Source organism: Hetaerina americana, unplaced genomic scaffold (genome assembly GCF_022747635.1).
Source record: "Hetaerina americana unplaced genomic scaffold, ioHetAmer1.1.p SCAF_12, whole genome shotgun sequence".
In the NCBI taxonomy this organism is placed as follows: Eukaryota; Metazoa; Arthropoda; class Insecta; order Odonata; family Calopterygidae; genus Hetaerina; species Hetaerina americana.
In genome coordinates, this window is record NW_027286292.1 from 27,529,569 (window position 1) to 27,544,692 (window position 15,124).

At 34.0% G+C, this 15,124-nt stretch overlaps 1 protein-coding gene across 1 annotated transcript in view; it reads left to right on the plus strand.

Annotated features, from left to right (window-relative positions):
- Positions 1-13,206, plus strand: part of LOC139685744 (solute carrier family 25 member 16-like) — a 31,539-nt gene extending 18,333 nt beyond the window's left edge. Inside the window, exons 6-7 of the mRNA XM_071582810.1 lie at positions 2,179-2,323; positions 6,028-13,206. Of these exons, the coding sequence (XP_071438911.1) occupies positions 2,179-2,323; positions 6,028-6,202 (320 nt within the window). The 3' untranslated portion in view covers positions 6,203-13,206. The remainder of the gene's footprint in view (positions 1-2,178; positions 2,324-6,027) is intronic.
- Positions 13,207-15,124: the final 1,918 nt, after the last annotated feature.

A 15,124-nucleotide genomic window follows, 5' to 3' on the forward strand; every position in this document is an offset into this window, starting at 1 on the left:
AGTGTCGCTATTGATCATACATTCTTTCAAACTTGTGCTCAGACATATTATTTCTGATTCTTTGTTCAATGTTTAATATTGTTTTGTGCGTAGTTTTAAAAATGCCCCCGAAGGAATATCCACCAGGAGACAGCCATAAGAGCATAAAATGTAAGTGGCTGCACTAGTATGCAGATACAATTGTTTGACATTGAAAATTTGCGTTTACTTCTGAGCAAGGACAAGGTTAAGGAGGAATGTGCTTCAAAGGGTGTGGCAAGAATAAAAATGCAATGTTTAGGTATGTATTCTCTAAGACGTTGAAAGGTTGCTTCTCTTATAGATAAATGAGAAGCAATTGCAATGTGGCATTGTCGAATTTTTGGCGTTATGTATGGTAATTATGTCTCTCACTTATCCCAAAAATTTTGGCCATTTTGAATGTTCCGTTAATTTTTGACAGCTGTTTTGCTGGGACGTGTTTTGGCTTGTCTTCGATTTGTGCCTGTTCCAAAAAATGGATCAAAGAATCTGTATCAAATTTTGTGTGAAAAACAAAATTAAGTGCGCGGACACATTTCCGAATGTTGACTGTGGCATATGGAGAAGCTACCTTGGACCGAAGCAACGTTTATCAGTGGTACAAAATATTCTCAGAGGGCCGAGAAGAGATGAATGGGGAAGAGCATGCCGGATGCCTGAGCACGTCAACAACAGACGAAAACATTGATGAAGTCAAGACAAAAGAATTGGCAATCGTCGAATCACCGTTAGAGAAGTTGCTGAGGACCTAAACATATCGATTGGCTTGTGCCATTCGATTTTTACCAATGATTTGGCATGGCAGGGGTCACCACGAAATTCGTGCCAAAATTGCTCAATTTCGACCAAAAACAGCAATGCATTAACATTGCTAATGAGGTATTGGACTCTGTCCTTGATGACCCAAATTTGCTCCAGAGGGTTATAACTGGTGGCAAATCATGGGTTTATGGTTATGACATGGAAACTAAAGCTCAATCATCTTAATGGAAGCTGCAGCAAGAGCCAAGACCGAAAAAAAACGCCAAGTTCGGTCGAATGTGAAAGTTTTGCTTACAGATTTCTTCGATTACGGGGGCATGGTGCATCATGAGTTCTTGTCACACGGTAGAATGGTAAAAAAGGAATATTACCCGCAAGTTATGCACAATTTACGCAAAGCCATCCGCATCTGCCTGGATTTGTGGATGAACAAAAATTGACTTTTGCACCATGACAACGCCTCTGCTCACAGATCGTTGCTTGTGAGCAAATTTTTGGCCAAAAATAACACATTAATGATTCCGCAGCCACCGTAGTCACCAGATCTGGCCCCCTGTAAATTTTTCTTGTTCCTGAAACGCCGTGATTGATGAGATAAAGACTGCATCCAAGGAGGAGCTCAACAAGATCACAAAAAATGATTTTTTGAAGTGCTTCGAGGATTGGAAAAAACTTTGGCACAAGTGTATAATATCTAATGGGGATTACTTAGACGGGGACAAAATAGATATTCATGAATAAATAAATAATTTTTGAAAAAAACACAAAAGTTGTGATACTTTTTGAACAGACCTTGTATGTCTGGGAAAATTATAGAGCAAGAAAAGTGTATGGTCATTAAATATGCATGATTGGATTTACTAAGTTTGGAAACCAACCTCTGGTTACAAGTCGAGTGCCCCTCTTATAATGGCTATTATATTTTATTTCCTTGATAAATTAGCATTTATTTTACTTTTAAATGCATGGTCTTGATTGAGCATTCGTTCCATTACTCTCCATGTGAGCTATCAATTAAAATTAATTTTTAACTCTAAATGATAGAGCACACAATACAATAATGAGAATTCTGAAGCTTGAAGAAAGCTGTGAAAAGTGTAATACCAGAGGTGGAAGATGCTATTACTTTGGGGAATGATTTAAATTCATTATTCAGCCAGTTTTTGCGACAAATTCCAAGTGTATTGTCTTATGACTTCAGTATATGTGAGCCTTAATTGCGGTGTTCTTGTATAACTTCCTATTGAAATTTTGTATAATTAAGTGAGATTTGTGTTTGCGTCATAAATAGGCTGATGCTGAAATAATCGAATGCTTATGTAAATTTTTGATATTGAGCAGAACTATCTAATTCTCTATCTAGTATTAACCATAGAATAATACGTTCATTTTCAGGTGGCCTTGTTTTAATATTACCAGCTAAGTTGTTGTGTGGCGGCTTGGCAGGTGCAGTAGCTCAAAGTGTCTCATATCCCCTGGATGTAACACGTAGAAGAATGCAATTAGCCCTGATGCCTAAAACTGAGGCCCAACGATTCGGGTGAGTCTTACATTCAATGATTTCTTTGACAGTTGTGTCTCATAATAGCACCATAATCTAAACTTCTTGCTTATGAGGGAGCTTTCTTGGATTGTGGTAGTTTTAGGAGGAGACTTATGTGTTTCTGTTCATGGGGAGCTTGAGCATATTTTTTTTCATCAGAATGTATATCCTGGAGTCATTTACTTAATTATTTGCTGGACTGAAGGTTCCTTCTAATCTCAAAAGAAATGATCTTGGGGATTGCTCAGATGAAACCATAATTGAATTTATAGTAAGCTAAAAACCATCACTAAGTATTGGTATATATGATTAAATCATCTTGATGTCATATTACACATCAGTGTTGCATGTAGGGTTTTGCAAACACATTTCAGCTCAGTTTTGAGACCAAGAGGTATAATGTGGTGCACAGTGCAAGAAATGTTTCCCCATGCCCATTTTAAGATCAGATGTTTCAAATGAAAAAACTGCCTTCCAGATTTAATTGAACCATTATGAAGTAGAATTGGTTAATTTGCAAATGGTCAAACCTGAACTGCATGTTGTACATCAACATACTACCTTGATCAAAAATTTCCCGGAATAACCACCATGTGGCGCTCCCATCGTTCCGATTTGAGTTCTGTTTTTTTTGTTAAATTGGTACATCTGTTGTTGATATTCCCTTTAAATCTTAGTGTCATAACTTGACATTTGCAAAAGTTACGTAGCCAAGAGTACATCTATCTCTGTGTGTGTTGGCGATTTTTTACAATTTCAGAAATGGATTTAAATTTGCAACAACGAACTTGTATTAAATTTTGCGTAAAAAACGGATTTAGTGGCGCACGGACGTTGGAAATGTTGGAAAAGTGTTTCGGCAACGATTCTCTAAAAAAACGGTCGTTTACCAGTGGCACGAGCGGTTCAGAAGTGGTCGTGAGTCAATCGAAGATGATGAACGCAGTGGCAGACCATCGACATCGAAAGTCGGTGAAAAAATTGATAAAGTAAAAGAAATGTTGGTCAATAACCGCAAATTAACCATCAGAGAAATAGCGGAGGACTTGAACATTGCCTATGGATCCGCCCAAGACATTGTGGTTAATGATTTGGGTTTCCGTCATGTAGCAGCAAAGTTGGTGCCGAAAGACCTCAATTTCATGCAAAAAAGAGACCGTGTTGACGTCGCAAAAGACATGATTTGCGAGGCTGAATCCGATCCCACATTCATCAAAAGGATCATTACTGGAGACGAGACGTGGGTTTATGAGTACGACACGCAATCCAGACATCAGGCAAGTGAATGGCGTTCACCAAATGAGCCGAGACCAAAAAAACCACGTCGTTTTCAGTCAAAAAAGAAGGCAATGCTGACGGTTTTCATGGATTACAACGGTGTAGTGCATCATGAATTTTTGCCAGAAGGCCAGACAGTAAACAAAGAGTATTATTTGGGCGTTATGAGACGTTTGCGTGAAGCAATTCGCCGAAAGAGACCAGAAATGTGGGCAGAAAACTCGTGGATTTTGCACCATGATAACGCACCGTCGCACAGTGCTATCATTATTCGTAATTTTTTGACGAAAAATGCAACAAATACCATCCAACAGCCACCGAATTCACCTGATTTGGCTCCCTGTGACTTCTTTCTGTTCAATCGAGTTAAAAAACCATTACGGGGAACGCGTTTTAGCAGCCGAGAGGAAGTAATGGAAAAATCGCAGGAAGCACTGATGGACATACCGAAAACCGAATATAAAAAATGTTTCGAGGATTGGATCAAGTGCTGGCATAAGTGTGTTGCAGTCGATGGGGATTACTTTGAAGGGGACAATATAGATTTAGATGAATAAACTTGTATTTTTAATTTTCTGAATAAATTCCGGGAAATTTTTGATCAAGGTAGTAAACACCCTGCAATCCACTATTAAGGTGTGTGGTAGTACATATACAGCACTACAAATAACAGAAATTGGTAGTTGAGTTCATGGCATTGTTTCTTTATGTGAAGATTTGATCATTAGGTTGGTTAGGAAAGAGTTGCTGACCTGTTGAATATTTCCATTCGATCCCAAGCCGTGTATGTATGAAGCAATTTGCAATCTATGGCATAATAAATTTGATGAAGTTGACAATACCCATATATTTCAATTTTCATTAACTAAGGAGTAAATAAAATAAAACATTATCAAACAAGTTTTTGTGCGATATGGACAGCTCTAAATAATTGCTATGTGTGTAGCCATTGTCATTCTATTTTGAAAATAATTGAAAACTTTGTATTTATCAAGGAGTATAAGAAATCATGAGGTAATTATAATGTTTAAATTGGTTTTTGTTGGATTCAGATATTAGTTCAGTATTAGAAGTAGTAGCTGCAAACTTCCAGAGGTTCATCAATTTACCATTCTTCATGAAGTTTCATGGTATATAGAGTGAACTTTCGATTATCCATGTGCCTACATAACAGTTTCAGGTTTAACTTTGTGGAATTCTTTCATTATGAGGGTAAAAAGAAACTTAACATTTCCACAAGGAAGATTTAATATTTCACGGCCATGGTTTCGATGATGCGCTTGCGATCATCCTCATTATGATAATCAGCATCAAAACCATGGTCATGAAATATTAAATCTTTATTATGGAAATGTTAAGTTTCTTTTTACCCTCATATCCATGTGCCATTTATCTGTGCTATTCTCTCTTCCCAGCACCTGAAAATTTTTTGAAACATCATAACCATAAAAACAATTAAATGTTTTGACAATTCAATATATATATTAACGAAAGTTTGAAATACCTTTTTCCATAAATGATTTGGCCTTTGGTCACATAGTTGCTAGAGCTCATTGTCATTATAGTATCCATCATTTTTGTATAGATTATTGAGGTGGTTTCCCATTGACTTCGTCAATTGCATTTTTTACATTGTTGACATTTAAAACTGATAGCTTTAGGAGCAAAATGTATTACAAAACACTAAGCATGCTCAGCACCATTTCATATTTTCACTTGTAAATAATGTGTGAAGTTGCCATCCCTCCCTTAAAATCTCAGCTGTAGTGGCCAAAAATTAGAAATTTTGATACTAATGGTAAGCCTGGCCAGTTCTTTTTCTTCTTGGTTCAAATACCTTCTATGCCTTCATTTTGCCCAACACTTCCCAGAATAACGAGATTGTTTTAGCTGATCTTTGCTGTCAGCTTTGTCAATTATGAGTTTATGACACACCAAAATGAATATGATACACCAAAGGAATGACTAACGCACCAGTTCAGGATTTTTCAACTAAGTTTTAATTCAATTCCCATGATTTGCTGACTATAAAACTTATCAGGTTGCAGTTGTAGCAGTTTGGGCATTGTTATCTGTAAACATTCACACTCTCTCTAACCTGGTGTATACTTTTTAGTACATGGTGACTCAATTGAAATTCATATGATAAGGGTGGTTTAACATCCTTACAGAAATAAGCCCCGCTGATGGAGGAAGTGCAAAAAAATTTTTTGGGTTGAGGCTGACTCACCTCATTGTATGGAATTCTTCATTTGGTGGTCTCAAAAAAGTTCTTGAATCAAATATTTATCAAGCATTTAGCTGAAAATGGAAATATTTTTTGGTTTTTGGATATTTATTAATTTTACTTAAATATATTGTTTTCTTTCTAATATTCCATGAGAATATTAATTTGAAATTGTTCCTTCTTTATTTTTGGGTAGCACTGGTATGCTTCAAACACTGATGCTAATCTACAAAGAAGATGGTGTTGTTAAAGGCCTCTACAGAGGAATGTCTATCAATTATTTGAGAGCAATACCTATGACAGCTGTTTCATTTTCTACATATGAAATTATGGGACAGTTACTTGGACTTGACACTGGGATGAAATTATAGTATTATGCCTTTAACCACCTTGTGCAATAATTGTTCTGTGATGTGCTTAAAGCAACATTTTCGTTCTTCCAATTAAGCATTGCTACAGTGTCATTCATCATGCAGATTTAAAATGCATTCTGTAATCCTCAAGAGTTAACTCTAAACTCAGTTGTCATTTGTTAAAATCTCAGCAAGGCATGTAGCATATGAGTTGTTGTAATCTTGGTTGCTGTTATTTTCTTTTTAAAATTTCTTCAGGACTGGCCCTTTAATGAGTGCTTGGAATAGATTAGGCAGTCCTGCTGTTAGGAAACAGGCATGTTTTTATGATAGATATATTAAAATCAATGTTAACATATGTTGTATTTTGGATGCGTGTGGTTTTGAAGAATACCACTTGATTATTAACTTTGTAACATTCCACGTACGTCTTGAGGAAGCAACCCTATGGCTTATATGAAGTCACCAATGATCAGGAAGCCAACACCATTGTCACTAATGGCCTTGATTGCTATTATTTTCATGGAAGTGACCTATTTGAAATTAAAATGGTTTGTCAGGGGTATATTATCCAAAGAAATGTTAAATTCCAAGAAACTGCGGGAGATGCCGCAACAGTAACTTTTAACGGAGTCATCCACTAATATGCATTTCAAAGCAACAATTTCAGAGGGTAAAAATCATTAACCTTTCAAGGCGAATGATTTTTACGCTCTGAAATTGTTGCCAAGAAATGTAGTCAATGAATCATAAGTGGATATTTCAAAAATCTCGTTAAACAGCAATTAGGAAAAATATAGTTCCTTGTGATAAACTGGTTAAATTGACTTCAAATTCATGCAAAACTGCTCTCTGTCACAAATTTTCTCATTTTCCAGTGATCAAAATGTTAAAAAATTGAGTTTAAAAATCGATCACCTTGACCAGAATTTTATTTCCAGCCAAGCGTTTCAACCAATTAAGCTACCAAATCATCCTCTTAGCTTGTGAATTTTTCACGCTTTAAAGGGATCAAGATGTTATGATGAATGTCCCCAGTCAAGGCAAATGATATTTAAACTAAGATATTTCTGTATTTTGTATTGAGTGACTTCATTCAAGCAACTGTCATGGCATCTCCATTAGTTTTTTAATTTTTTATAGACAATAGGCAAGCCCTCAAAAAATTCTCATTAGGAGAGGATAAAATGAATAGTGCTGGTGACAGGTCAGTAAAGGTGAGAAGTGGACAAGAAAGAAGAAAGGTAATTGGAAAAGAAGAGAGGGAAATCCAGAGATGAGATGATGGAAGCATGTAAAATGGGAAAATAGATCAATCAAAAATCAGAAATAACACTAGGGAAAATCAAGTGAATTAAGGTTTGTCAGCATACCATGCAAATTCATGAAGTGAACAGGGTGGAGGTCTGAGAGCAACTGAGCTTTCAAGAGGCTACACGACATCTTCTGCATCCTTGTTGGTCCCTGCTAAGTCAAATGCCAAGTTGTCCATGTCTCCTGGATGACTTGGGTCAGCTCCTCGGTTCCAAAGATAATAATAGTGTAAAAAATAATGTGAAAACTGTAATAGTGCTGCTGCAGGTATGAAAATTGAGTATAGTGATGTATGCTGGTGAAGCAATGCTGCACAAAATCAATCAGTTTTATGAAAATGTTGCTTAAATCTTAACAACCCGAAATCCATCCAGTAATTATTCTTAATGACTGAAATAACTTTCATTGTATCATGTATTTATTGATTTCATCTCATCCCATGCAGAATGACATGCTTGTTCTTCAAATGTACCAGTCAGGAATTGCTCAATCGGTATGAATATGCTTTGGTTTGAGGGAGAGTTTTGTACCAATTCTTGAAACTGAATTATGTATGTATCTGAATTTCAGTTAACCAGTAATGATGTTCAAGTTTTTTAGATTCATAGATTACTGAGTGCTGTTATTCATTTATGCATTCCTTTACTCCCTCTGTGTAATATCTTTGCTCCTTCAAGATTGTTCCTAAAATTGACAAATAACCTACCCTAATTTCTTTCTATATTAGTGCTAGAGCATATTTTAGAAATTTCATGCAGTGTTTGGAGCATTTTAGATGACTATTGCAGTTTTTACTGCTTTATTGTAAAGTATAGAAATTATATTTTTACTATTCAGATTATTCTTGTATGAAATGCGTATTATTATGGTGAAAAGGGTTTTTTTCTCAGCATACATTCAGTATTGTTGTATAAATACATTCAATTAGTCATGAAAATTATGGTTTACTTATTTTTATTTGTTTTATACATTATTGTAATTTTTCGAAATGCAACGAATCATTTGTTTTACCATTGTTAATGTAGGGCAAATTATCATTTCTTTTCGAGGATCATCACCTTAAGAAATGCTGTAGTTGAAATGGGTAATTTTTGTTGCCAAAAAATGTTAATTATTTGCCTTCAGAATTGGTGAAATTGATGTGCTTTTTGCCTTCCTCGATTAATGCCAAGCCACCACAATTGTATAATACAAGAATATTCATGATCATGAAGAATTTATATGGGCTGGTGTTTTCCAGCTGCAATGACAATTTACTTTAATGCCCATGGCATTGATGTCTTATTTCCATTGAAGCCATAGACTCCATGCTCCGAGACCTTCCTCAGCATCACATAATAATTTTATCCCATGGTTTAAACATGTAAATTTTTTAATTTCATTATGATTAGGTAATACAAATTTGCAATGTTCAATGGAAAATAATATGATTGGATGGTATAATTTTTATGGAAAATTTCAAGCAATAAACTTTTTATAACAATATTAAATTTTAGCATTGAATACGGAAGAGTAAGTATGACTACATAAAAAAATATATTTTTTAATTCAGTGACAGTACTTTGATTCACTAGCATTAAAAAAAAACAGTTCAGCAATCTTTGTAATGTATGATTTTTCTTTGTTATTTGTCTTTCCAAAATATGAAGTTTGTAGAATGATATCATTTGAATACATTTCTGTGTAGACTGAAAACATATTAATTAGATATTCTTCCATGAGTTATCTCCATTCCAATAATATGAAGTATGTCAAGGTGATTGATTCCTTAATGGCCCTACTGATCTTTTTACTTTGCCATTTTGTACTACCTGCAGGGTTACCATTTACCTAAATTCTTTTTAGGAAAGGTAATGGAGTTTTTATATGTACCTTAATACATAATCAATAATGTGGGAGAATTAAATATTATCACTATGAAAGTTTACACATAGTGGCTGCCTTCTCATAATTCCCAAGATTAGTAACAGTTGAGAAAGGAAAATGTTTATTGGAAGATAAATTTTTTTCAACTGACGTTGGAAGATAAATTTTTTTCAACATTGGCCTTGAACAGTAGGGGACTTTAAGAAAAATAACTTACAAATCCAAAGTTTGAGTGTGGCAAAGTTGAGAAAATATTGAAAAACTGGCCTCCATCTGTCTTAGGCCCAATAATATCCTTGTGGCATTTGTTCAGTTAAAGAAAATTCACTGCATATTTTGATAAAAGCACTGATGACTTCAAACCATAATGTGTTGCTGGAACAAGATTCAATGTAATAATCTTAAGAAAATTTTCTGTTAAATTCATCTGAGAAGATCTCTAAAAAGTTACTGGCTAGACCTGCACTGGCAGAGGGGGGCAAAGGGGAACCATGCCCCCGATAAAATTTTGGTCCTCTCAAAATTCAAGATTTGCAAAATGAAGCCCAGCCATTTTAACGTACCAAGAGGATTAGCCAGAAGGAATTGGTCTACTTCTAAAAGTAGTTGACAGCAAAAGGGCGGGTAGCAATAGTTAGGAAGCTTCATTTATCTTTTTTCCCTAATCCTCTCCCAATTCCCATTCTCATAGATTCCGTCCTGCTGGTGCCTGTGTACTCGCAGGAGTTTACTTAGATTAGCCCCTTTTAGATTTTTAATGAGAATAGACTGGAAAAAGTAGATTTAAGGATAATATCTGAAGTATCTAAATTTTAAAGGAGGGCTTTTCTGCAAGGATATCAGCATTTTTAGCCTTTTTTACTGCCTGTGTGTGTCAAGTTGCTTCATAATAATTTCCCTCAATGTACAATTTCTACTCCTTATTCTTTCATCCCTCTGTCTCCTATGAAAAGACTGAGGAATTTTACTGTATATCATCTCAATTTGTTGGTGTATATCATTGCAATTGTTTGTATTGGTTCTCTTTTTTTATACACACTTATGACCTTTTTAAGACCAAATAATTTATCCTCTTCTTATTTAAGCCGGTAATTGGTATTTGTGTGTGTATTTTTTAATTTGTCCATCTATCGTTTGAATGATGAAGTCTTGCCTTTTTATTATTATTATTGCACTTGCAATTTTTCAGGCATTGTTATTTTTGCGTGAGATCCATAATTCATTGGTATTTTGTGTTTACATTACATTCAAGATCTTTTAGTGACAAATTATGTTTTCCATTTATGGAAAACCAGTTCATATTAGTATGATACTGAAGGAAAATCCAGTTGCATGCTTTTCTTTACCTTATACATCGGCCCTAATTTTATTTGGAACTAGTCACCAGGTTTTTATGCTTACTAGACCCTGAAATCAATTGGTTTTTTTGGTAGCATTTGGAATTTGTTTTAGTATAACCATGAAAACATTGTTTTTACGCTGAAAAAGTTACTGAAATATAAAAAATACTTCCTAGAAGAATATTAAAGCATTTTAAAATTAATATTTATACCTAATTACCTGGGCCAATTTTTAAATTAAATTCTTTTGCTGCTGGGTCTATATTCTGGTAATATTTCATGGATGATTTTTGTCTTTATGGACAATTTGACCCCACTTAATATATCAGGTTATATGACCCCATGTATCCCTGGATGAAGGGATTAAATATCTTCCTGAATACCTGAAATTTTACTCTTATGTAAAATGGAGTGATCAAATTAGTAATTGGATAGCGGGCAGGTAATCAAATCTAATATTGGCTAACCATGTTCTGTGTTAATTCTTTCATGGCATATCCATATTAGAGAGGATCATCTTATTTCTCTTCCTAGCTTTAAGCCTTGTTCTGTAGGTAGGGATACTAAGAAAATTTATTTCAAAAAATAATTTGGATTTGTTTCATCTCTTTCATGTTATTATTTAGTAATTGTGACAGGCTTGCCTGCTCTTGATGGGGAGAAAGGTAATTTCTTTCATATTGCGAATTTAATTATTTGATCATCCAGACCAGAAGAAGTCACATTGATGGCAGTCAAGTTATTTCAAGCATATGCATACATTTGGGTTGGTGCAGTGCTGTATAATCAGAATCAGATTCAAAGCAAAATATATAAGAGCATAATTTGGATTTGTTTCATCTCTTTCATGTTATTATTTAGTAATTGTGACAGGCTTGCCTGCTCTTGATGGGGAGAAAGGTAATTTCTTTCATATTGCGAATTTAATTATTTGATCATCCAGACCAGAAGAAATCACATTGATGGCAGTCAAGTTATTTCAAGCATATGCATACATTTGGGTTGGTGCAGTGCTGTATAATCAGAATCAGATTCAAAGCAAAATATATAAGAGCTGGAACCTAACCATATGCTGTTAGGTTGTTTTTACATTTCCAAGCCTCCCATGTGACCATGATATCTATTGTGGAGGAACAAATATCCCAGGAAACATTTTTAGATCGAAGTATAATATGTTTCCTGTAATGTATACAACAGACATTCAATTAATCTGGGTATTCTGAAAAACATTGTGGCTAAACTGCAAAGGTATATATGAACATATTGTATGTACTTCACCCATAAAAACATAACATACATTCTACATACATTCCTCCAATTAGACATCACAGATAGTGGGCACTAAAATATGATGATCATAGCCATTCTTACTTCCTAGCTTCATATCCGGGTTTATTTATTTATTTATCGCAATCTATATAGACAAGCATTACGTTGCAAAGCACTCAATATGGTTTTAGAAATGATGTGCAGGTTAAGAAGTTTCATTATAAACGTATGCAGAAAAGTTATTGTCAACTTAGCATGCAGTATACGTCATACCTTAATTGAATATCCTATGGGTTTGATGAACATTTATATCTCCAAAAGTGTGCCAGACATAATATTTACACATGGGGTAGCATTTATATTGTATTGATGAATTATAACGAAAAAATCAATGATGTAATATGTTTTGTTTACATTTTTTTTAATCAAGAGTTGGTTGAGTGAGCTGCTCTTCTAGGATAATTATTTCACTTTCATTCTGGACAATCAAGTCTCTAACTGGGCCTATTTCTTATCATGTCATAATATGTTATCTGTTGTGCAGATATGTGGGTGACAATTTTATATATGTATATGCATACATACATATACTAGCAGCAACAACATTTAGTACATATTAAATAATCGAGGAAAATAATGATGAATGAGAAAAGGACACTCGTATATATTTTTACACTTTGATGGTAATGTCACTTATGTTGAAAAATGGTCTCCATTTTGGAATAAATGTATGTCTGTGTATATATGAACACATATGTGTATATATATATTTATATATATGTATAAATATATATACATACATATATCGATGTGTGTGTATATGCATGTACATACATAGGATTTGTTAGATTTTAATTTCTAAATAAAATATCGGGCGCCTTTCCTCCAAGTTATCACCAGTGATTGGGTTTCAATTATATTATTATTTGCATTAATTTTATTTTGTGTACCAGTTACTTTTATTTGCAATCAAAAAATCAATTAAGAATGACTAATTAATTAAGGGGTTGACAATAATTAATCAACACTTGACAATATTATATGACTTTACAATAGAATGACTTGTTGAAATGGTTTATATTGTTTTTCAAGTGTGATTCACGTTTTTCTAAGTTTTGCATATTGTCTTGAAGAAGGTATTGGTTTTCCATTATTGTTATGTTTTTAAGCTCCTGTTTATGGAAGCAATATATTATTTGTTGCACTATTAATGTTGTTATATTATATATAAAGTTTTTTATTTGGTCATATTTTATTAATATTATACATTGTGGATAATTAATTTTTTTCTAAATAAAAAATATTGTTTAAATGTCTAGATTTTCATTTGAGGCATACTTGCTGAGCTCAGCAGAGAGCACATTCACATTTTAATTTGTCCGTTCGTATGTGCACCATTCTTTGCTACACCGTTTGAAATGCAACTCATTTTAAGAACAAGAAAGGAATACCAAATTTACAGCAAAACAATCAAATTCTCATTTGCCATTGAAAATTTGTAGTTGTTAAATTGATAGATGTAGAACTTTTAATGGGAATTGTTAGTTTTTATACCTAGGGAGACAACAGAATAACGTATGTAAGCAAATTGAAGGTAATTCACTTGTGTGCATTTACTGCATTTTACATACTCTTCAGCCCTCACTGACTTCAGTCATTCAAATTCAAAATCATCAGTTATTAGGGAGGAGGATTCTCACAATACAATACCATAGGCAATCTAGAGGAGAATATGCCCAAATGCAAAGTTGTTAGAACATCTGGGCTAACAGAATTATTTTAAAAAGAGTAAATAGTTAGTATTTTACATCAAAATGTGATATAGGGCATTGACATATTCAATGTTTTCAGACTTACATTGTGGAAATGCATTATCACTGAAGTAAAAATACCAATGTATCTTTCCACTCAAATTTATTCGGTATGACTAGTTTCAATACATCAGCATCATCCCCGGGTATAGAGTTACACATACAGGTCGGTTATATATATATATATAAATATATATATATTTATATATATATATATATATTTATATATATATATATATATTTATATATATATAAAACCGACCTGTATGTGTGTATATATATATATATATATATATATATATATATATGGGGACCACCTCTTTCCCCTTATCACCTCCACTACAAATAGTTCCCCATTGGGGACCACTAAGAGAAGTCGTTGGATTTATAATTATTATATTGCTACCGAGTCATTTTGCATGTCATTATATTCTTTTGGACATCTTTGCTACCCTCACACATTGCACCTTTCAGGCACAAGTTTTTCTTTGAAATAAGCTCAGGGGGTCACTGTGGTATGAACTTGGCTTCAGTAATTTAATTAGTAAACCAGAATTAGTCTGTTAACTGTGAACACAGATTTTCCTTTCTTACTTCCCAAAGGTGTTTTTACCGTCTTGTATAGCGCACCAATTTCACACTTCCTCTCTAAACTTTCCATATCTGCGCACTACCATGGTTCTTTTAATATATTTGTTACCCCTCTCAATGTATAACTCTTTGTACTTTCTTCTACTTAACTCTGTGTTTACATTCTTCCATTTCTTTCAAGAGCAAAAATACAGCCAAGTATAAAAATAATGTGAAATAGATAAAAATTTAAATTATCTATTCAAAGTCATCGTTATTTTACTTAGTCAAATTTTAATTGAAAAATGTTATAGTTAAAAGGTATTGCTCAGTACTTTTGATTTAGAAGACCCTCGAAAAATGGAAGGACTAATTTATTTTGATTTATCCCAAACATAGGCCATTCTTATTTGCTTCACTGGCTTGTTACAAACCAGGCCGGTGTCAGTGATCGGCCCATTTTTCAGGCTTATTCCCGGCCTTCTACGAGCGAGGGTCAGAAGTAAGAGATTCTGACAGACCTCTCCCCTCCTAAATGAGTAGGTAGGGGAGAGTAGCATCTTCCCGTGAAGATAAGTCAGCAATCACACATACATTGTGTGATTGCTGACTTATGATTGTTGTGCATTTGGCTGTGACAAAAGGAGGAAAACAATTCAACTTTCTGAGGGTAATTGAGAGGTAAGTAAGTTGCATAATAAGATTCATACTGAATAAAGTCATGCACACATGTTGCCAGTCAATGATGGAATTCACTTTTAGCTTTAATA